The sequence below is a fragment of the Oncorhynchus tshawytscha genome, linkage group LG26 (assembly GCF_018296145.1).
Source record: "Oncorhynchus tshawytscha isolate Ot180627B linkage group LG26, Otsh_v2.0, whole genome shotgun sequence".
In the NCBI taxonomy this organism is placed as follows: domain Eukaryota; kingdom Metazoa; phylum Chordata; class Actinopteri; order Salmoniformes; family Salmonidae; genus Oncorhynchus; species Oncorhynchus tshawytscha.
In genome coordinates this window covers 38,357,147-38,381,474 of record NC_056454.1, presented here as the reverse complement: position 1 = coordinate 38,381,474, position 24,328 = coordinate 38,357,147, and the positions used below count along the sequence as shown (strand labels likewise).

The 24,328-nt window shown below is 41.6% G+C and overlaps 1 protein-coding gene across 5 annotated transcripts in view; it reads right to left on the bottom strand.

The window, feature by feature from the left end:
- LOC112224863 (nebulin-like) overlaps positions 1–24,328 on the bottom strand; it is a 93,772-nt gene that overhangs the window by 64,460 nt on the left and 4,984 nt on the right. For all 5 annotated transcript variants that reach the window (XM_042306584.1, XM_042306585.1, XM_042306587.1 and 2 more), the window contains exons 3-35: positions 23,087–23,158; positions 21,499–21,609; positions 21,145–21,252; positions 20,796–21,005; positions 20,491–20,595; positions 19,621–19,725; positions 17,889–17,993; positions 17,660–17,767; positions 16,940–17,056; positions 16,186–16,287; positions 14,251–14,358; positions 13,916–14,020; positions 13,356–13,454; positions 12,322–12,426; positions 11,945–12,052; positions 11,704–11,817; positions 11,192–11,389; positions 10,880–10,987; positions 10,560–10,658; positions 10,200–10,304; positions 9,870–9,977; positions 8,534–8,845; positions 7,263–7,469; positions 6,978–7,082; positions 4,543–4,650; positions 4,096–4,407; positions 3,674–3,880; positions 3,464–3,568; positions 3,146–3,253; positions 812–1,123; positions 500–706; positions 278–382; positions 8–115 (exon numbers count right to left, since the gene is read on the bottom strand). In XM_042306584.1, coding sequence (XP_042162518.1) covers positions 8–115; positions 278–382; positions 500–706; positions 812–1,123; positions 3,146–3,253; positions 3,464–3,568; positions 3,674–3,880; positions 4,096–4,407; positions 4,543–4,650; positions 6,978–7,082; positions 7,263–7,469; positions 8,534–8,845; positions 9,870–9,977; positions 10,200–10,304; positions 10,560–10,658; positions 10,880–10,987; positions 11,192–11,389; positions 11,704–11,817; positions 11,945–12,052; positions 12,322–12,426; positions 13,356–13,454; positions 13,916–14,020; positions 14,251–14,358; positions 16,186–16,287; positions 16,940–17,056; positions 17,660–17,767; positions 17,889–17,993; positions 19,621–19,725; positions 20,491–20,595; positions 20,796–21,005; positions 21,145–21,252; positions 21,499–21,609; positions 23,087–23,158 — 4,596 coding nt within the window. The remainder of the gene's footprint in view (positions 1–7; positions 116–277; positions 383–499; positions 707–811; positions 1,124–3,145; positions 3,254–3,463; positions 3,569–3,673; positions 3,881–4,095; positions 4,408–4,542; positions 4,651–6,977; positions 7,083–7,262; positions 7,470–8,533; positions 8,846–9,869; positions 9,978–10,199; positions 10,305–10,559; positions 10,659–10,879; positions 10,988–11,191; positions 11,390–11,703; positions 11,818–11,944; positions 12,053–12,321; positions 12,427–13,355; positions 13,455–13,915; positions 14,021–14,250; positions 14,359–16,185; positions 16,288–16,939; positions 17,057–17,659; positions 17,768–17,888; positions 17,994–19,620; positions 19,726–20,490; positions 20,596–20,795; positions 21,006–21,144; positions 21,253–21,498; positions 21,610–23,086; positions 23,159–24,328) is intronic.

Sequence of the window (24,328 nt, the reverse complement as noted above, 5' to 3'; positions counted from 1 at the left end):
CACTCACGTCACTGGCGATTTTGGTGCCCTGCTTGGCAGCCTGAATGGCGATGGCATCAACCTTCAGGTCATAACCCTTCTTATACATTTTCGCCAGGCCTGCTTTGTAGATTTTCTGGAATGGAGGAGAAACAATTGATTAGAATATGATCAAAATAACATTTGCTAAATATTTCAAATTCCAAGAGATATTTCAAAGTTATATTGCAAAAGCATGATGCATTACAAAGAGGAATATTTTGAGGGTAACCTACATGTTTGAAAAAGGTAGCCTTACCTGACTCATGTTGATAGCATTAGCCTTTGCCAGGACAATTTCAGGGGCATCTGGCATCACATGGACTGTGAGCTTGTCATTATGCCATTGTTTGGTGTATTCTTGCTGCAATGTCATTGGTACAAACACAAGTCAATTATAACATTAGGACAAATGAGAAAACATCACATTTTAAACTATGTGTTTTTAATTTCAAATATGGCGTTATGGTTTATAGTGTACCTTGTTCATGATCTTGTTGTTGTTAGTGGCCAGGACAATGTCCATAGAGTCCATCAGCTTCTTGAACTGGAATTTAGAGGGGTGTGTACGGTACCTCTGTTCACTCTGGATGTCCCCGCCAACCTTTGCAAGTTCCACCGGCAATGAGCCAATAGGAATCCATCCTGTTCCTCTCACAGAGTTGTTCCAGTCAGACTTGTACTCAAACTGGGGAATGAACCAAACACAAATGAATGAAGTATTTGACACCCACAAGCGTGTTAACAGAAAACACCCCTAGCACTAGGCCGAAGTCACATGAACAGTACTCACGTCACTGGAACTGGCATTCATGGTGCGAGCCAACGCAAGGTTCATGGAGTCAGCGGTAAGAGTGTAGTGGTGTTGGATCTTCCTGTAGCCAGCAAAGGTCTGCACTGTGGAGGCGTGCTTGGCATGTACAACACTCATCATGTCAACTGGAGAGTGGAACTTCAGCTTGGACTTGTGGAAGTCCTTCTTGTAGTTCTTGTCACTCTGCAACCTGGCCACCTCCATGTAGTGCACCAGTAAGGGGTCGTCCTGAAGAGTGCGGCAGCCGATTTGTTTGCCCTTTCCCTTCACATAGTCTTTCTTGTACTGGATCTGAAAGGTAGAAGTAAAAGAATAATCAGACAATCCGACACTATTGGACGTAGCAACACTGTTGTGGACTACATACTGTATAGCTCTTTCTGTCCTCCTGGGCCCAGTTTTTCAAAAGTGATCTATCTGGATTTTGCCTAGCAGATAGGATTAAATGCATATAAATACAATGAATGGAACAGGAATCCCAATTCAAGTCAGAGGTATTGTTAACAAGCACTCCGCAAATAAAGAAAATGAGAATTAAAAACAGGTTCAGCCCCTGGTTCGACCATGATCTGGCAGAGTTACTCCACATCAAGAACATCATTTGGCAAAAGACTTGGCACTCAAATAGTCAGGCTGACTGGCTCTCGTTCAGGCAAATTAGAAATAAGTGAACTCAGGCTTTCCAGAAGGCCGAAGTTAGTTACTTTAAGAAGCAGTTCTCTCTCTGTGGGTCTAACCCCAAGAAGTTCTGGAAAACAGTGAAAGATCAAAGATCTGGAGAATAAGACCTGGAGACGAGTATGAAAATGTATGCACTCACTACTGTAAGTCGCTATGGATAAGAGAGTCTGCTAAATTACTAGAATGTAAATGTAAACCCTCCTCCTCATAGCTGCCCATGTCCGTTAATGTTGATGATGTGGTTGTTACTGACAAGGAGCGCATGGCTGAGCTCTTTAATCACCACTTCATTAAGTCAGGATTCCTATTTGACTCAGCCATGCCTCCTTGCCCATCCTCATCTCCCAGTCCTTATACTCCTTATAGGTGCTAAAGGAGCTCCTTAAACTTGACCCCTAAAAAACATCTGGGTCAGATGGTTTAGATCCTTTCTTCAAGGGTTGGCAGGGTAGCCTACTGGTTAGAGCGTTGGACTAGTAACCGAAAGGTTGCAAGTTCAAATCCCTGAGCTGACAAGGTACAAATCTGTTGTTTTGTACCTTGAACAGGCAGTTAACCCACTGCTCCTAGGCCGTCATTTTTACATTTTTTATTTTGACGGTCATTGAAAATAAGAATTTGTTCTTATCTGACTTGCCTAGTTAAATAAAGGTAAAACCTCTCCGGGGAGGTTCCCAGTGCCTGGAAGGCAGCCACGGTACGTCCTTTATTTAAAGGGGGAGATCAAGCTGATCCTAACTGTTACAGGCCAATTTCTATCTCGCTCTGTTAATAGAAAAAAATTGAAAAATGTGTCAATAATCAACTGACTGGCTTTCTTGATGTCTATAGTGTTCTCTCTGGTATGAAATCTGATTTCCACTTAGGTTATGGATGTGTCACTGCAACCTTAAAGGTCCTGAAGAATGTCACAACTGCTCTTGATTCTAAGCAATGTTGTGCTGCTATTTTATTGACTTGGTCAAAGCTTTTGATACAGTAGACCATTCCATTCTTGTGGGTCGGCTAAGGAGTGTTGGTGTCTCTGAGGGGTCTAAGGCCTGGTTTGCTAACTACCTCTCTCACTACCTCTCTCTGCAGTGTGTAAAGTTAGAACGTCTGCTGTCACAGCCACTGCCTGTCACCAAGGGAGTACCCCAAGGCTCCATCCTAGGCACCACGCTCTTCTCAATTTACATCAACAACATAGCTCAGGCAGTAGGAAGCTCTCTCATCCATTTATATGTAGATGATACAGTATTATACTTAGCTAGCACTTCCTCTGATTCTTTGGTAAACGCTCTACAACAAAGCTTTCTTAGTGTCCAACAAACTTTCTCTGCCCTTATCCTTGTTCTGAACACCTCTAAAACAAAGGCCATGTGGTTCGGTAAGAAGAATGCTTGATGTGTGTTTTGTCCTATATTCTTATTTTTTATCCAAACACCGGTCACCACAAGATGCCTTTTGCCCTTTTGGTAGGCTGTCATTGTAAACAAGACTTTGTTTTGAATTGATTTGCCTAGTTAAATGAAGGTTAAAATAATAACATTGATGATTCGTCCGTTGTATTCATTCTATTTCTATGTGTTTAATCTGATAGGTGATATCCAGGTAGATCACTTTAGAAAAAATGGTTTATTGTGTCCTTACATCACTGGCAATATGTCTGCCATGCTTAGCATGGATGACAGAGATAGCATCTGGCTTCATGTCGTATCCTTTGGCAATATCTTCCACCCACTTGTGCTTGTAGTGAGACTAGAAGGAAACAAAGAAACCAGTCAAACACAGTCAAACATCGCAAAACTTGTACTTGCACATCTTTAAAATGCAAGAGAAATTGAGACTGTGTGTGTGTGTTTGTGTGTTTGTTTTTGTGTGAGTGCATGTATGTGTGTGTGAGTGTATGTATGTGTCTGTGTGTGTGCGTGTGCTTGTGTGGTTGTGTGAGTGTGTGTGTGTACTGACCTCGCTCATGGTCTGAGCGTTGCACTTGGCCTGGAGGAACTGGGGGCTGTCTGCAGGCAGGTTGTAGGTGTGCTTGAACTTCTCACCAGATGCTCTGTACGAAGCCTTCAAAGAGAGACAGAACCAGGTAATCACATTCAACATCCATATTAGGGAATAAATACTCACATTTGATCCTAATAAACGATAAACAAAGTTGTTTTTTCTTACATCATCAAGTAGCTTGGTGTTGGTCATGGCAAGGGCCATGCTCATCTGGCCAGTCATACTGGTGAACTTCAGGGTGCTGGGGTGCACACGGTAGCCTTGCTCATCTCGGGCTGCCATGGCTGTCTTAGCCAACTCTACCTGCATAGAGCCAATAGGAACCCAGCCAGAACCCTTGTACATGTTGTTGTAGTCGGACTTGTAGGCGTTCTGTAGAGACACACAGGGAAACAGGAAATGTATCACAACAGGTATTAAGAACAGGTATCAGGGTAGGTATCAGGACAGGACATGTAGGTATCAGGACTAGTATAAGGACTGGACAGGTATAAGTACAGGTATCAGGACAGGACAGGAAGGTATCAGGACAGGTTTCAGGACAGGACAGATATCAGGGCAGGTATCAGGTATTGAAATGAACTCACGTTGCTCTGGATCTCCATCATGGTGTGAGCCAGCTGAATAGGCATAGCCTCAGGGAGAAGAGTGTAGTTGTGAAGGCTCTTCCTGTAGCCAGCAAAGGTCTGCGCTGCGGAAGCGTGCTTAGCATGCACAAGACTCATCATGTCAACTGGAGAGTGATACTTCAGCTTTGACTTGTGGTAGTCTTTCTTGTAGTTCTGCTCACTCTGCATTTTAGCCACCTCCATGTAGTGCACCAGCAAGGGGTCGTCCTTAACATTGCGGAAGCCGACATGCTTGCCTCTTCCCTTCTCGTACGCCAGCTTATACTTGTACTGTACAGGAAATACAATGATGAATGTAAGTACCACGTATAACATGTCATGAATATGGTAAATTATGACCAATAAACCCAAATACAGATTTCCAATTCCTTCCAATTCTTCCACTTCCTTCCAATTCATACGTACATTGCTGGCAATATTAGTGCAGGCCCTGGCAGCGAGGATGGGGATGGCATCTGCCTTCACCTGATGTCCTTTGAGAATGTCTTGACGGTGAGCGTATGTGTAATAGTTCTGTGATGAGGAGAATGAGAAATAAACACATTACTTACAGTCATGAGCACATTTCAATTAATGCAAAATGGTCAATGAATGTGTACATTAAGTGTATTTAAAAGCATTCAAAATTATATACACACTCAGTAGCCAGTTTATTAGGTACACCACCCAGTACATGAAAATCGTTCGCTCCTACAGACAGTGAGTCAGGTGGCAGTGGCTTGCTAGATAAAGCAGGCATTTAGTTACTGTTTGATTGAACATTAGAATGGGCAAAACGAGTGACCTAAGCGACTTTGAGCGTGGTATGATCGTCGGTGCCAGGCGCGTCGGTTCCAGTATCTCAGAAACAGCCATCCTCCTGGGGTTTTCACGAACGACAGTGTCTAGGGTTAGGGCCGAGATGGCACAGAACTCGCTTCGCCACTCCTCCTCTAACCTCTCCCCCTTTCAGTGCGTATTGTGTTACCAGCCAGTACTGGCACCGTGGCATCAGGGTCAGACCGAGACTCCTGCGGTGGACGACTGGTTTAGGTGCGCAGAGGAGACATGGGAGGCCGCCCGCGTCCATCTCCAGCGAGCCGCGCGTCGCCAGAAAGCCAGCGCGGACCGTCACCGCAGTGAGACCCCGGTGTTCGCACCGGGTCTCGCTATCGACCCGTAACCTGCCCCTCCGCCTGCCCTGCCGGAAGCTGGGTCCGTGGTTTGTGGGGCCATTTAAAGTCCTGAGGAGGGTGAACAAGGTATGTTACAGATTACAGCTTCCCTCTGATTATCGTATTAACCCCTCGTTCCATGTGTCTCTCCTCAGGCCGGTGGTGGCTGGTCCGCTCCAGGAATCTGAGGTGCGGGAGGTTCCTCCGCCCCCTTTGGACATCGAAGGGCCCCCGGCGTACATCGTTCATTCCATCCTGGATTCGAGGCATCGGGCGGGGGGCCTTCTATACCTCGTGGAGTGGAAGGGGTACGGGCCGGAGGAGAGGTGCTGGGTTCCGGTTGCAGATGTTTTGGATCTTGAACTGCTGCGGGAGTTTCCCCGTCGCCGGCTGGATCGCCCTGCGCCTCGTCCTCCGGGTCGTCGCGTCAATGGGGGCGGGGGGGGGGTACTGTCACAAAGTCGGCTCCTCTCCTTGTTCGGGCGGGGTTTGGCAATCGAAGTCACCGGCTTTCTAGCCATCGCCGCTCCATTTTTCATATCTCCATTTGTTTTGTCTTGTTCCATACACACCTGGTTTTCATTTCCCCAATCAATCTACTTGTATTTAACCCTCTGGTTCCCATCATGTTTTGTGTGTAATTGTTTCATGTTATTGTGGTGTTTTATTACGTGCTTTACTTTTGTTATGTTCAGTGTTTTGAGCGCATTTGATTTATGTAGTTCTCTCGTTTTTGGAACTAAAATAAAAGTGTGCGTGTTTACATCACTCTACTCTCCTGCACCTGACTTCGCCTCTAATACACCCGTTGACAATTAGAGCAAGCTGGTTGGCCGTAGGCATTTCCATATTACGGCATATTAATGAGTACTAGGTATGTTATGTCATCTGCATTACTAGAGGCCTAAACAAAGGCTTCCCAACTGGCCGTGATTACAGGGCAAAACAGATCAAATGGACATGGGTAAATATTCAACCATTAAAAGTTTTAAGACCCCCTACCACCGTGATCTGTTCCCTATATACATTTAATGGTTAGGGAATTACTACCACATGTAACTTAAATTGTTACGGCACTCTCACTAACGGGTACAAAAAAATAAAGCCTCTTACAAAACACGCCTCAAAATATGAGTGAGAAACAACAATACCTTGCACCCAATAGAGTTCAAAAGGTTTCTGGCACTCCAGAAATGTCAGATGGTACTGTATTGTGAATTACAGTAAATTACTGGCAGCAATTGGCCAGTAAGTTACTGTCGAGTTTCAGGACAAGGTTTGTAGAATTCCTAAAATACAGTATGTTACCGTATTCTGTGGAGGTACAGCATTCTCACTCACAGATGCAACAAATATAGGCTCTTACATGGGACGCTTTAAAATATGTTAATTAACAGAAACTCTTTCCCCGCCCACAACATTTTCCCACAATGCACCATAATTAATACTGTAAAACACATTTACAGTATTTTATTGTGCATTCTATGATAATCTACTGTATTCAGGTTATATAGTAAGTTACTGATAAAATTACAAATATGGCTAACAGTTCTGTGATCATTCATCATATAACCAACTATATAGTAATACAGGCACATGGCATGGATAATTAATATATATGGGTATTGAATGTGTATAATAGCATAGTTGTATAATAGTATGGACAGTGATCTACATTTAACCCACCTTGCTGATGTTGACAGCATTGTATTTGGCTTGCATAAACTCTGGTGCATCTGCAGGGAGATTGTAAGTGTGCAGGAACTTCTCTCCACTGGCTTTATATTCTTGCTGCAAAAAAATAACATCATAACACCATATATTTCAATCAGCAGTTTTGTTCAGATCAGTTCAATTCAATTTGGTGCAACACAAACACATTTTTAAAAAACACATTAAATAGAAAAATTCAATTCAATGGACAACTAGATATCTGATTGGTGGCCTTTCTAGTAAGTAAGTACTACTCACAACATTCATGATCTTTTGGTTATGCTTGCACAGCTCCATATTCATACCGTCCATCTTGCTGGTGAATTTAAAGTTTTCAGGGTGCTGCCTGTACTTGTGCTCATCCAGAACAGCCCCGGCCTGCTTGGCTAGCTCCACAGGAATGGATCCGATGGGGATCCAGCCAGTTCCCTTCACAGAGTTCTCCCAATCTGCTTTGTAGTTCACCTGCATCCGGCAAGGGGAGGAAACCATGTGAGAAATGCTGCAAATTGCCACTACTGTAAAAACCAAAGATGCAGCATTACAACTTACACGTTGAAGTTTTTTTCAAATCAGGCTAGTAGAAAATGTGCCTAACTAGCCCACCAGGCAAGTGAAATGTTGTCTTTTCAAATACAGCATGGCACAGATTAGTAGTAGAATATCACCTGGGCTAGTAGAATATCACCTGGGCTAGTAGAATATCACCTGGGCTAGTAGAATGTCACCTGGGCTAGTAGAATATCACCTGGGCTAGTAGAATATCACCTGGGCTAGTAGAATATCACCTGGGCTAGTAGAATGTCACCTGGGCTAGTAGAATGTCACCTGGACTAGTAGAATGTCACCTGGACTAGTAGAATGTCACCTGGGCTAGTAGAATGTCACCTGGGCTAGTAGAATATCACCTGGGCTAGTAGAATATCACCTGGGCTAGTAGAATATCACCTGGGCTAGTAGAATATCACCTGGGCTAGTAGAATATCACCTGGGCTAGTAGAATGTCACCGGGGCTAGCAGAATGTAACCGGGGATAGTAGAATGTCACCTGTCACCGGGGCTAGTAGAATGTGGGCTAGTAGAATGCCACCGGGGCTAGTAGAATGTCACGGGGCTTGTAGAATGTCACGGGGGCTAGTAGAATGTAACCGGGGATAGTAGAATGTCACCGGGGCTAGTAGAATGTGGGCTAGTAGAATGCCACCGGGGCTAGTAGAATGTCACGGGGCTAGTAGAATGCAACGGGGCTAGTAGAATGCCACCGGGGCTAGTAGAATGTAACCGGGGATAGTAGAATGTCACCGGGGCTAGTAGAATGTGGGCTAGTAGAATGCCACCGGGGCTAGTAGAATGTCACCGGGGATAGTAGAATATAACCGGGGCTAGTAGAATGTCACCGGGGCTAGTAGAATGAAACTGGGGCTAGTAGAATATAACCTGTGCTGGTAGAAAATCACAGTCTACTAGCCCTTCAGGCCAGTGCGGGAAATCCTATTGTTCTTTCCCTGTGTAGGAGTCAAACTACTTACATCACTGGCATTGGTGTTCATGGTGCGAGCCAGCTCAAGGTTCATGGCCCCAGGCAGAAGACTGTAGTGGTGCTGGATCTTCCTGTAGCCAGCAAAGGTCTGCACTGTGGAGGCGTGCTTGGCATGTACAACACTCATCATGTCAACTGGAGAGTGGAACTTCAGCTTGGACTTGTGGAAGTCCTTCTTGTAGTTCTTGTCACTCTGCAACCTGGCCACCTCCATGTAGTGCACCAGTAAGGGGTCGTCCTGAAGAGTGCGGCAGCCGATTTGTTTGCCCTTTCCCTTCACATAGTCTTTCTTGTACTGGATCTGAAAGGAAGAAGTAAAATAATTATCAGATGTGACCCTATTCAACGTAGCCTATATGTGTATTATTTACTGTATAGCCCCCACCCAGTACCCTACTCTGAACTTAATAGAGTGTGACCACCTGGTTACTCTACCATGCACCGTAGAGGCTGCTGCCCTATGTACATAGTCACGGAACACTGGCCACTTTAATAATGTAACGCTGGTCACAGTTTAAATAATATTTACATACTGTTTTACCCACTTCATATGTACAGTATATCATTTCTTGAAATGTTCCAGATTGACTGACCTTCATGTCTTAAAGTATTGATGGACTGTCGTTTCTCTTGCTTATTTGAGCTGCTCTTGCCATAATATGAACTTGGTATTTTACCAAATAGGGCTAATTTCTGTATATACCACCCCTACTGTACCTTGTCACAACATAAGTGATTGTCCTAAATGCATTAAGAAGGAAAGAAATTCCAAAAATTAACATTGAACAAGGCACCACTGTTAATTTAAATTCCAGGTGACTACCTCATGAAGCTGGTTGAGAGAATGCCAAGAGTGTGCAAAGCTGTCATCAAGGCAAAGGGTGGCTAATTTGAAGAATCTCAAATCTCAAATATATTTTGATTTGTTTAACACTTTTTGGTTACTACATGATTCCCTATGTGTTATTTCATAGTTCTACAATGTCGAAAATAGTAAAATAAAGAAAAACCCTTGAATGAGTAGGTGTGTCCAAACTGTTGACTAGTACTGTATATATATATATATATATATATATATATATATATATATACACACACATACATACAATTTGGACATTGCTCATCCTAATATTTCTATTTCTATATTTATTAATTCCATTATTTTACGTTTAAAATGTGTGTGTATTGTTGTGTATTGTTAGATATTACTGCACTGTTGGAGCTAGGAACACAAACATTTCGCTAAATATCTGCTAAATATGTGTATGCGACCAAACAAATTCGATTTGAGTTGATGTTGTCCTGGCAATTTATTGTGTACTTACATCACTGGCAATGTGTCTGCCGTGCTTAGCATGGATGACAGAGATAGCATCTGGCCTCATGTCGTAGCCTTTTGCAATGGTTTCCTCCCAGCTCTGCTTGTAGTAGTTCTGAAATAAACCAATACGGTAAATGCATACACTATTTCCATGAGACACTAATAATATAACACAGTAAATGCATGTAGCGTACACCCAAGAAGGCACAGCAGCATTGAGAGGAAAGATGTCTAAACACTGTAGAGTAGTGGGCAGGCGACGATAATACATTTGATAATTCATTAAATGAAATATGAATATAAGGCACAAGTTATCAGTCTTGGTCAACAATACCTTGCTGATGTTGTAGGCGTTGCATTTGGCCTGAAGGAACTGGGGGTCATTATGGGGCAGCGAGTACTTCTGGTGGATCTCCTCTAGACCCTTCTTGTAGTGAAGCTGCAAGGGAAGAAGAATACTCATTCAAATTAGTAGCTACACAAACCCTAAAATAGGTTTTCCATCCACAGAAATGAATTAGTGATATAAAAGATTTGTACTAAGTTGAATACAGCATGTAACCTTCATGAATTACCCAGTTTACTCGACACAGAAGCTCAGTTGAAATAGCTTTTTCATCCAGCACTGAGATGAATCTGTGTTCGGGAATGAAGACAGATCACAATGTCCATACTATCATGCAATAAAACTCACATCACTCCTCATTATCTGGTTGACCTGGGCCTGCATCATGACGGGGTGATCAGCGATGGAGGTGAAGGGGACAGTGTCTGGGTGCTGACGGTACTTTCTCTGAAGTGGAGGATCAAAAGGGTGCAAATATTATGTCAAAGCAGATTAAACCAATGTGTTTTTAACTTGTCAAGGCGAGAAAAGACTTTACACAATTAAAAATATATTACAACTAATGCTGTTTCTATTGTGAGAGCTCTGGTGAGTACGGCTTCCTGTGTATTTACTGCATTATGACAACTAGAGCGGTATATTAAACTAGATCGTGTAGTGGTAGCTACCTCATTGAGGATATCTCCAGCTTTCTTGGCCTTCTCCACTTCCATGGAGCCGAAGGCGACCCAACCAGAGCCCTTGGTGGAGTTGTTGTAGTCTGAATGGTATTCATTCTGTAGTGAAGGAAGGAGTCATAAAGTAGTGTGAGAATAACTTTCTTTATATTTACACTGTATAATGCTGCAATGCTATTATAACCTTTTCCCCAGATGTTTACTAGGATAAAACCAAACCAATCAATTAATGAACACATTAATAAACAAATCAATTAGACCAATCAATCAATCAATGTGATCAATCCATCAGATGAATCTTACGTCACTCTGGATGATGTTGGCCTTCTTGGCCAGGTCCAGGGACATGGCGTCATGAGGAAGGAGGTAGCGGTTGTGGATGGTCCTGTAGCCGGCCATGCTGGCGATACCCTGGGACTTCTTGGCCAGGGTGTTAGACATCATGTCCAGCGTGGTGATGTACTTGGTTTTTGTCTTCTCATAGTTCTTCTTGTACTCGCGCTGTGGAGAGAGTTTGAGACAATTAGAAGGTGAGGCACGACATTCTCTCCATGACAAAAAAGTGTTTACTTAATATAAAGTTGAGATGAGTCACAGTGAGCCCTAATAGCCCTTTCACACTGACAGACACAGTCCTCATCTTTCTGTTTTATACCAAAACTCAGTGGAATCTACTTTATTAGGTTTATTTGACAGGGTATGTACTTGTACTTTAACAATGTACTTTAACGAACATTTTTGTAAATGTTCCAGATTATGATAGACAGCTCATTTGTAGTCTAATCTGTAGTCCTTGGGAAGGAAAAATGACTTACATCACTCTGGATTTTGGCCACGTGCATGGAGTGTAGAATCTTGGGGTCGTCATGGATGCTGAGGGCTCCCACCATCTTTCCCTTGTTCTTCTCAAATTCCTTCTTGTATTTGACCTGAGGGCAAAGAGCATGTCAAGGCCTTTACTACACAGGATACAAAAGGAAACAGTCAGCATTGATCAGTATGAACAATAACATTACATGTATGTGTAGATGTTAATTTCAGTGCATGCCTACTCACATCACTCGCTATGTTTGTGTGGGCACGGGCTGCAAGGATCGAGATAGCATCACCCTTGACCTCGAACTGCTTGGCTTTCACGTTCTCCCACTCATGCCTATAACAACTCTGCACAGAGGGAATAAACGCATTTAGGATATTAGTATCATACAATTAAAGATCAGGAGGGTTTATCCAATGAGGGTCAACAATAACCAAATACAATGACTGTGAAATTATGTCAATACAAGCACAGAATTTTCTAATCACCTTATAACAAATTCAATTAAAACCCTTATCTACAGTATCATCAACAGAACATTATCGCAAAAGTAAAATGTTCTACATAATCACCAACAGAACATGACCAACATTATCATCAACAGAATTGCACTTACATCACTAAGGTTATATGCATTGGCTCTGGACTGGATGAAGAAGGGGTAGTCTGGGGGCAGGGCACACTTAAACTTATCCAACTCATACGCTGCGTGATAGTTGAGCTGGAAAACAGAGGAAGAACCACATGAATACACATGAAAATACAGCACAGTCAGGTAAAATGTACTGTTGGCAGTGCATAGAGCTGAGTAGAGCTATAGTGACTCCTTGTGAATTAGATGAGTACTACCGGGGTTGTTTCACACCACTAGAGGGCAGTGCTGCCTGTCTGTGAGGAGTAGGAAGCCAAGAGTTGTCTCAACTGTCAGCCCCCCCTCCTCTCAAGAGACTAGGGGTTATTTTCATCAGACTGAACGCATGTTGCTATTAATACTACAGAGAGAGAGATAGGGCTCTCTGGTTTCCATGGCGTTTGCAGGAAGACAGCTGGGTTATGTGGGGCTCCAGAGTGGCGCAGTGGTCTAAGGCACAGCATCTCAGTTTATTTATTTTTTAAATTTCACCTTTATTTAACCAGGTAGGCCAGTTGAGAACAAGTTCTCATTTACAACTGTGACTTGGCAATGCTAGAGGTGTCACTACAGACACCCTGTTTCGAATCCAGGCTGTATCACAACTGGATGTGATTGGGAGTCCCATAGAGCGGAGCACAATTGATCCAGCGTTGTCCGGGTTTGGCCGGGGTAGGCCGTCATTGTAAATAAGAATATGTTCTTAACTGACTTGCCCAGTTAAATAAAGTTAAATAAACAAACACAAAAAGTGCTGTGTAGATGAATGAGCACATTTTCAAGCAACAGCTATCAAGAACCTTTAGTGTCATGGCAACGGCTCAACCGACATCTCTTTTCCAGCCTTTGTTCATAAACTCTAACAAAATGATGTCACATATTTTAAACAGGTTGTCCCACTGAGGTCAACATACCTATTTTCTAAGCTAGACAGACAGATGTAATTGTAATTCTATAGCGTAACTAGTTAATATTGAACTTAATAATCGTCTGGTCTGTAGTAAAAGTTGAATACATACGTCACTCAGCTGTTTGGCGTTGATGGCAGCTTGCACTTGAACAGGCGAGTCTGTCACTTGCGTAAACTTCACCGTACCCGGATGTTGCCGGTACACTTTCTGCAAAATGAAACAACACACATGAAAGATGTCATTTATAAACTGGATGGTTCGAGCCCTGAATGCTGGTTGACTGACAGCCATGGTATATCAGACCGTATACCACAGGTATGACAAAACGGTTAATTTTACTGCTCTAAATATGTTGGTAAGTAGTTTATAATAGCAATAAAGCACCTCAGGTGTTTGTGGTATATGACCAATATATCACTGCTAAGGGCTGTATCCAGGCACTCCGCATTGCATTGTGCACAAGAACAGCCCTTGGCCATGGTATATTGGCCATATACCTCACCCCCTCGTGCATTATTGCTTAAATATATCATATCAATACCAAGAACAAAATGAAGACAATGTTAACCAAAATCAAATAATTCTGTCAATCTAATGTTCAATGGAAAGGTCTTGTCCATGCTCATCATACTGCAACTGACTGGTTCTAGTTTCCACCATTTCCTTACATCTTTACACTGGGCAACTTTCTTATGAGCTTCATATTCTGGTGACATGGTTTGAGGATAGAAACATCTTGTCTTGATGTCCTCATAATCAGCTTTGTAGTTTTGCTGAAAAGACAAAAGAAAAGACTGTTACTTTCTAATCATTCAGACCTGTCGTACAGTAAAAATACAATGTGTGCATCCCAAATGACACCCTATTCCCTTATTAGAGGAGAAAACAAGACAAAACCAATGTTTTATTCTTATCCATGTAATAGAGGAGAAAACAAGACAAAACCAATGTTTTACTCTTATCCATGTAATAGAGGAGAAAACAAGACAAAACCACCACTTACTTCGCTCTTGATCTCCTCCATTTTCTTGCAGTGTTGTGTGTAGATATCCTCATAGCTGCCAATATAGTGGCCCTTCACCTCATTCTCATACTTGTCTTTATAATGTGCCTGTGAGGGGGGACAGAAGAAGTACACATGAATCCATGTAAGATCCATTTGCCTCAAACAATACAGTTGAAGTCGGAAATTTACATACACCTTAGCCAAATACATTTAAACTCAGTTTTCAAAATTCCTCACATTAATTCTTAGTAAACAATCCCTGTTTTAGGTCAGTTAGGATTACCACTTTATTTTAAGAATGTGAAATGTCAGAATAATAGTAGAGAGAATGATTTATTTCAGCTTTTATTTCTTTCATCACATTCCCAGTGGGTCAGAAGTTTACATACACTCAATTAGTATTTGGTAGCATTGCCTTTAAATTGTTTAACTTGGGTCAAACATTTCGGGTAGCCTTCCAAAAGCTTTCCACAATAAGTTGGGTGAATTTTGGACCATTCATCCTGACAGAGCTGGAGTCAGGTTTGTAGGCCTCCTTTCTCGCACACGCTTTTTCAGTTCTGCCAACAAATTTTCTATGGGATTGAGGTCAGGGCTTTGTGATGGCCACTCCAATACCTTGACCCTGTTGTCCTTAAGCCATTTTGCCACAACTTTGGAAGTATGCTTGGGGTCATTGTCCATTTGGAAGACCCATTTGTGACCAAGCTTTAACTTCCTGACTGATGTATTGAGATGTTGCTTCAATATATCCACATAATTTTTCTCCCTCATGATGCCATCTATTTTGTGAAGTGCACCAGTCCCTCCTGCAGCAAAGCACCCCCACAACATGATGCTGCCACCCCGTGCTTCATGGTTGGGATGGTGTTCTTCAGCTTGAAAGCCTCCCCCTTTTTCCTCCAAACATGACGATGGTCATTATGGCCAATCAGTTCTATTTTTGTTTCATCAGAACAGAGGACATTTCTCCAAAAAGTACGATCTTTGTCCCCATGTGCAGTTGCAAACCGTTGTCTGGCTTTTTTATGGCGGTTTTGGAGCAGTGGCTTCTTCCTTGCTGAGCGGCCTTTCAGGTTATGTCGATATAGGACTCGTTTTACTGTGGATATAGATACTTCTGTACCTATTTCCTCCAGCATCTTCATAAGGTCCTTTGCTGTTGTTCTGGGATTGATTTGCACTTTTCGCACCAAAGTACGTTAATCTCAAGGAGACAGAACGCGTCTCCTTCCTGAGCGGTATGACGGCTGCGTGGTCCCATGGTGTTTATACTTGCGTACTATTGTTTATACAGATGAACCTGGTAACTTCAGGTGTTTGAACATTTCTCCCAAGGATGAACCAGACTTGTGGAGATCTATAATCTTTTTCTGAGGTCTTGGCTGATTTCTTTTGATTTTCCTGTGATGTCAAGCAGAGGCACTGAGTTTTAAGGTAGGCCTTGAAATACATCCACAGGTACACCTCCAAATGACTCAAATGATGTCAATTAGCCTATCAGAAGCTTCTAAAGCCATGACATCATTTTATGGAATTTTGCAAGCTGTGATAAAGGCACAGTCAACTTAGTGTATGTAAACTTCTGACCCACTGGAATTGTGATACAGTGAATTATGTGTGAAATAACCTGTCTGTAAAGTAAAGAATTGTTGGAAAAATGACTTGTCTCATGCACAAAGTAGATGTCCTAACCGACTTGCCAAAACTATAGTTTGTTAACAAGAAATTTGTGGAGTGGTTGAAACACGAGTTTTAATGACTCCAACCTAAGTGTGTGGAAACTTCAGACTTCAACTGTACAATGAATAAAGGAAATCCACTTTGAAAGTTCAGTTAAGCTTGTTGCTGCCATTCTTACGGTACAATGATTTGTTGAACAATTAAAACATTAAAAACATTATCAACAACATCAGTGAAGGGAATACTCACGTCACTGAACTGTTGTACAACAGAGTCCATCTTGAACTTGGGCGTGTCACAGTAGTTGATACTTGACCCCCTCGATTTCTCATAGCTGGCCTTGTAGACTTTCTGCAAAGGTAGTGATCAGAGGAGAAATGTTGAACAGAAAATAATGACACTAAACTAGAGTTATACATCTCAAATACAAATCAAAGTTATTTGGCTTTCAATCGATGAACTTCTTCAAAAGGATCTTATATCCAAATATAAGGTTCTGTGAATAGCTACAGTAATTTTTAACACAAATTGATAGTGAGTGACTAGTAACTAAGTAGACTCATTAAAGTAGTGCTTGGGGTCATGTTACACCTCCAGTCGGTTAACTATAGTATACAGGCATCCACGTTGTCAGAATTATCCCCAGTAATATGATGATTAAGTTAAAGGGGGTTCCCCATTACTCACCGTTACCACTTAACTAATGGGAATCTGCTGTTAAAACCGTTACCCTGTCTAACAAACTGCCAACTGTCTAGCTAAAAGTGTACTAATAAACACCATACAAGCTCATTTGAAACACGAGTAGCGACTGTTGAGAACAGAGATGAAAGAGAACTGTTGTAATCAGCTAGAATATGGGATGGGATACTGAATGGTTTTCTGTAACTAATGACTGCCTCTCATAGAAGAAATGTGATTGTTTAGCTTCCTGTAACTTCTGTCTATTTCAGTATGACACCTGTTTGGACCAATGGTTCAGTCTCCCGACTTAGACACTTACGTCACTCAAGATGGTGCCAGCGTATCTCAGCTGCCTGAGCAGAGGGTTGTCTGTGGCTGGGAGAACGTTGTAGTCAGCTACCGATTTGCTGTTCTCGTAATCCTTCTTGTATTTGATCTGAGGAGAGAAAAATGGGCACAAGTCAATACATGATGTGTTAATTTTACTGTGATACAGCGATTCATGGAAAGGTTAATACGATTACTCATCACCATAGCAGATTTTGGATTGACATGTCAGCATGCGTTGGTATGTGAATGAAGCCGCGGTGTGAAGAGTGTTTACATTTGATTGATAAGTGCTAAGAAACAGTGGCTCCTTCACGAAAGCTAGAGTTGTGTTACTAGCTACGGCATAGCCTGAATGTCTTTCAACTACTGTCTGACAAGACAACTATTTGTCATTTATCTGAGTACGGAACATGTGTGGACACATCCTGATGTCTGCGTGACAAAAGAGTCATGGTTTTGAGTGACGCTCTGATCAGACAAGGTCACAGGTCAACCCAGTGTGTCTATCTGCCTGCTGCCGCATCAGATGGATCTATAAAAATACACTCACTTACCCTGCTTCCTTTCTCTGAGAGAAGCAGTAGGTGGCTGTTTGGTTGGTTGATTAGCTAGTTGGTTTGATGTGTGTGTGAGTGTACGTGAGTGTGTTTTTGTGTGTGTGTCGTGTGTGTGATCTCCTTTATGTCCCTCTGAGGGCTTATAGACTCACCGAGCTAGCAGCGTGACCAGCCTTCTTGTGCTGTTTGTATTCTGGCGTCTCGGTTTGCATAAAATTGATTTGGTCTTTTATGTCCTCATACGCAGCCGTGTACATTTTCTGAAATGAAAAAAGACAAATGGATTAAATATAGATATTAAATGTGTTATGATTTGATGAACACAATGTTTTGTCACCATGCCAATAACTAATCATATGCTACAAGATAGTGGGCTCTTACATTGCTAAGGTTGTCCATAGCTACCCTGGCAACAGCCACCTCAATGTAGGGCGTCTCACACCAGTGGCCCTTGACGTTCTTGTTGTAGTCCTCATGGTACTTGAGCTGCAAGATAAAGGCAAGGAAAAGTCAGACATTGGGGTAATTTAGAATAAGAAGAATTAAAGCTTTGCCTCAATAACTACAGTAAGAAGAATTCAAGCTTTGCCTCAATAACTACAGTAATAAGAACTAAAGCTTTGCCTCAATAACTACAATAAGAAGAATTAAAGCTTTGCCTCAATAACTACAGTAATAAGAATTAAAGCTTTGCCTCAATAACTACAGTAATAAGAACTTAAGCTTTGCCTCAATAACTACAATAAGAAGAACTGAAGCTTTGCCTCAATAACTACAATAAGAAGAATTCAAGCTTTGCCTCAATAACTACAGTAAGAAGAATTCAAGCTTTGCCTCAATAACTACAGTAAGAAGAATTCAAGCTTTGCCTCAATAACTACAGTAAGAAGAATTAAAGCTTTGCCTCAATAACTACAGTAATAAGAATTCAAGCTTTGCCTCAATAACTACAGTAAGAAGAATTAAAGCTTTGCCTCAATAACTACAGTAATAAGAATTAAAGCTTTGCCTCAATAACTACAGTAAGAAGAACTGAAGCTTTGCCTCAATAACTACAGTAAGAAGAATTAAAGCTTTGCCTCAATAACTACAGTAAGAAGAATTAAAGCTTTGCCTCAATAACTACAGTAAGAAGAATTAAAGCTTTGCATCAATAACTACAGTAAGAAGAATTAAAGCTTTGCCTCAATAACTACAGCACAAATATGGTATGAAACAATCAAGAAAGACAACAAATATACAGTCAAAGTGTTCCTTAAAAAATCATTCTAAACAAAATGATACGTTGCTCCCTTTCTGTGTCCAGAACAGGGCTGCTGCCCTCCAGTAATATCATGGAGCAGGTGCCAGTTATGCCTTTCTGTGTCCAGAACAGGGCTGCTGCCCTCCAGTAATATCATGGAGCAGGTGCCAGTTATGCCTTTCTGTGTCCAGAACAGGGCTGCTGCCCTCCAGTAATATCATGGAGCAGGTGCCAGTTATGCCTTTCTGTGTCCAGAACAGGGCTGCTGCCCTCCAGTAATATCATGGAGCAGGTGCCAGTTATGCCTTTCTGTGTCCAGAACAGGGCTGCTGCCCTCCAGTAATATCATGGAGCAGGTGCCAGTTATGCCTTTCTGTGTCCAGAACAGGGCTGCTGCCCTCCAGTAATATCATGGAGCAGGTGCCAGTTATGCCTTTCTGTGTCCAGAACAGGGCTGCTGCCCTCCAGTAATATCATGGAGCAGGTGCCAGTTATCCCTTTCTGTGTCCAGAACAGGGCTGCTGCCCTCCAGTAATATCATGGAGCAGGTGGCAGTTATCTCTTTCTGTGTCCCAGGGACAAGGACGGCAGGGCTGGGGACAGCAGAGCTGGGGACGGCAGGGCTGGGGACAGCAGGGCTGGGGACGGCAGGGCTTGGAGAGGGACTTGGAGGGGTGTGAGACTTCACCCATGCCAAGCAGTTACTGACAGCACCCCTGCCCTCTCTGTCAGGACTCGATAGCTGAGGGCTATGATACAGTTCAACATGATAATGTTGTCAAGGATGATGAGTGACTGATGGATACAATGACAGAGAAGCCATCGTCGATGTATGTGTGTGTGTGTGTGTGTGTGTGTAGAAGCACTTACGTCACTGCGCTGTTCAAAATTTTTCTTGGCCAGCTCCATATCATTAGGGACAGCCAGAGATGTGTACTTTGCCGTTCGCTCAGCATGCCCCTTCTTGTACAGGATCTGCCGAGTAGGGTTGAAACAGAACAGAATGGTGAGATGAACAGATGGTTGAGATGAACAGAATATTGAGATGAACAGAATGGTGACAGGAACTGAATGATGAGATGAACAGAGTAGGAGAAAAACAGAACAGAATGGTGAGATGGACCTCTAGTTTCATGGTTATTGGACACAGAGATAGGGTATTGGATAAATTGGATAAACAAATGAACTGGATAAATTGGATAAACAAATGAACTGGATCAGTGGAAACCTGAAGCTCACTTTAAAAAAAGAGCGAAAGCAGTGACCATTTTAATTGCATCCTATATATCTGCTCAAAGGAAATGGTTCCATATGGGACATCTGAGTAACAGAAAACTACAAGCTCAGAGAGAAAAAATAGAGGGTTTAAAAGGTGGGTGGTTACTGTACTTTTCTGAAGTGTGATTGATGTAGGGCGCCTTTCTGCGATGTGAGCAATTCATTGTTCTAAGTGAATTACAAAAGAGAACCACCACACTCATGGCTCAGCCAACGGACTGACTGACTGACGCAGAGACTGTATTCTGGGAATATTGTTGTTTAGGAGGATATTTATGATTGACAACAGTTAGAGTAAGAAATGAATGTTGTTAAGTCAAACATAACTATCTTAATCTCTGATACAACTGATCTAATAACACTGATATTAACTTGTTGTAATTACTAGTAAAAGTGTAGTTATGTAAAGAATATAATACAATACAATACAATACAATATATGTTTGTAGTTGCTGTACTCACATCACTGAGGACCTCCTGTGCCTTGGCCACCCTGCGCAGCTCTGGAGAATCGCTGTAAGGATAGCACATGGTCTTGTCCTCATCCCATTGCTCCCTGTACAGTTTCTGATCACACAGAAAAATAAAATGACAAGTTAGCTTGCCTTTTTAGCTACCTTTTTAGCTACCAAGTTAGCTACCTTTTTTTGAGTAAAATGTCATCTTAATTGAGTAATCTACAAAATATTAAAATAAAAAAAATATTGAAAAAAAATAAAATATTGTTATAATCTCATACGACTGAGTAGGGTTCAGTATGACGATACCTTGCTGTAGTTGGCAGCATTCTTCACAGCCAGGACAAGTTCCGGGGCATCAGGGGGCAGCAGGTACCTGTCCTTTGTCTCATCCCACTTTGCCCTGTACAGAACCTTGCTGATCAGCTCAGAGACATGCTTGACATGGGCGATCTCTCTAGCCTCCCCATCATACAAACTGGTACACCTGACCTTATTGCCCTCCATGCGGTACTTCACCTGGTAGGGGCAATGAGTCAAGTGTTAGAAAATAAAAGTTGTTGTTTAAACAATTTTCTTTTTGAAATTGACTGAGACTGATATATATGATATCTATCAGAAAAGTGGACAGAATAGAAGAGAATGGAGGCCCCCATACCTCAGACAGCTGCTCCTGAGCCTTCTTGATCCTCATCATCTCAGGGGTGTCAGCCGTGATGGCATAGGGTTTCCCCTTAGCCTTGTCATAGGCATGACGGTACTTGTTCTGTTAGGGACACATAGGAACATCATAACATCATAATCAAACTCTGGTGAGCCAGAACAACAGTGGGGGTGAAGCATTCACCTGGGTTTTGTTCATTATGCTATAAACTGATAAAAACTGACAGAAACAGAGAAGGTACTACTTGGACTTGTCCAATAAGAAACACAAACTTTCCCTTTCCGTTTCAAAACGTTTTGCTACGTCTTGCCATAATGAACATGACCTGGTTGACCTGGGCTTGCTTACGTAGGAGAACAAGTCCAGCATCTTCTGACTGTGGGCCAAGTAAGGAGTCATGAACTTGGAGGTGTCCACCTTAACCTTCTTCCTGACCACTCTCCTCGCAGGAACGCCAGGCTGGGAAATAGAAGAAAGGATGTTAGTTGCGTGACCGTTGTTCGTTAATGATAGGAAACCAGGCCAGAGGTATACATCCACTTCCAACTTACAATCCACTTACAAAGGCTAGTGACACAATACAGAGAGATCAGAAACAAGATGGAATCCTGACTACTGTAACAATGGAAGAGTAGTACTAGGTAGGTATAATATAAATACATGGGTAAACAAGTGCTAGAACAGGCCGTGTATATAATAACATTTATAGCATCGAAAAATTATTTAGAATTACATTTTGACTATCATAAGACTCTTACAAAAAGGACACTTGTGTGTTAAAGCAACAATGGCTTAGGCTAGTTCATGCTATTCTGCAACCAAGTGCACTTACTTGCAAGAATTCAATACAATGGTGAACAAAAAAAGGATAACCTTAAGTTACAAATGGTGTTTTTTCACCCTATCATGTGGGCCCAGTTGTTCAAAAGTTATCTGGATTTCCCCTATAGGATAGGATTAACTGCATAGAAATCGAATGAATAGAACGAGAGTCCCCATTGAAGTCAATTATTTGTCCATTCTATTCATTGTATTTCAATTAATTTAATCCTATCCAATAGGCAAAATCCAGATAGATAGCTTTTGAAAAACTAGGCCCATTACAGGGAATGATTAGAGAACTACACTGAGTACACCAAATACTAGGAACACCTTCCTAATATTGAGTTGGCTTGGTTAAGGTCTTGTAGGGACAGAGGATAGGATATATTATCAAGGGTACAGAAAAGTACAGGAACTGAGGGAAAGGGACTTGAATGAAGGAAAAGAAATGAGAATGAATGAAGGAAAGGAGACTGAAAGAAAGGAAATGAAAGGAGACTGAATGAAACAAAGGAAATGAAAGGAAAGGAGACTGAAAGCAAATGAAAGGAAAGGAGACTGAATGAAGGAAAGGAGACTGATCCAAGGAAATGAAAGGAGTCTGAACCAAGGAAATGAAAGGAAAGGAGACTGAATGAAGGAAATTATAGGAGACTGAGCAAATTAAAGAAGGGACTGGCCATGAATGAGCCAGTGGACAAAAGCAGTGTTGGGCATAGCAAGACACACAGTTTCACAGTTGACCGACTGCATGCATCACTTAGCAACACCGGGCTATATGAGGGCTATTTCATCTATCACTCACTAGCCTTAGGGCCATCTGAGGACAATTAACATGAAGTCGTGATTTGTGAATTACCCAAACAATCGCCTTTTTGTTTGGGAACTCACTTTTGGAATGGCAAAAAAAATATTCCTCGACTTGAGTAAATTGTGAATTATTGTTAAACAAGGGAGTTTGTTTAATAATCCACGGGGCCACAAACACATGGCTTTTTAAACAGTATCCTTTCTTGTAGAGTGCCTTTCCTTCGTTGGTGGAATAACCCTCATGGCATGCAAGTACCCAGCATGATGAACTGCTGGTGCTGTTTAATTCACTGTTGTCTTCTACCTGTTGAGTTACCGCTGCTGCCCGAGATGTGGTCTGGTGAGAGGTGGTCGAAGTCACCGTCTCCTCAAAATACTATAAATATAGGAACAATTCGCAGGTTTCAAAATCGCCATTACAAGTAAAAGGAAGACATACTGTATCACAAATGTTTTGCATTGAGTTTTTCTCCCAGCTCTGCTGCAATAATACCCTGATCTCTGGCCAGTGGTGGAACAAGTACCCAATAGTTATACTTCAGTAAAAGTAAAAATACCTTCATAGAAAATGACTCAAGTAAAAGTTAAAGTCACCCAGTAAAATACTACTTGAGTAAAAGTCTAAAAGTATTAAAAGTAAAAGTATAAATTATTTCAAATTCCTCAGACCAGGGATGTTATTTTGATTCGTGAGTGAATTGGACTATTTTTCTGTCTTGATATGACATTAAAAATGTAACGAGTACTTTGGGTGTCAAGGAAAATGTAGGGAGTAAAAAGTATAACATTTTATTTAGGAATGTAGTGAATTAAAAGTAAAAGAAGTCAAAAATATGAATAGTTAAGTAAAGTACAAAAAACTACTTAAGTAGTACTTTCAAATATTTGTTTACATAAGTACATCACACCACTCTCACTGACACAGTCAGTTAGCCTTTTATACGGGAAACAACACTGACAAACAGTAATAATTATACTGACTTAATACTCATCTGCACTGTTGCCACAATTATCTGGTTATAGTAGCTAAGTCAATTATCTGGTTATAGTAGCTAAGTCAATTATCTGGTTATAGTAGCTAAGTCAATAATCTGGTTATAGTAGCTAAATCAATAATCTGGTTATAGTAGCTAAATCAATTATCTGGTTATAGTCGCTAAGTCAATTATCTGGTTATAGTAGCTAAGTCAATTATCTGGTTATAGTAGCTGAGTCAATTATCTGGTTATAGTAGCTAAATCAATAATCTGGTTATAGTAGCTAAATCAATAATCTGGTTATAGTAGCTAAGTCAATAATCTGGTTATAGTAGCTAAGTCAATAATCTGGTTATAGTAGCTAAATCAATAATCTGGTTATAGTAGCTAAATCAAATATTCTGCACTAACGTTTAAAGTTCAGCTACAGTCTTTGATAATTACCAGAATTATATAGTAATTACATTCACTATAATGTAATAAAAAGTCCCATGTATCCCAGATCTCACCAGTGACTTTAAAGGTTTCCTTTTGGAGCCTGGAATATGCTGTGATTACTGAACAGTGTA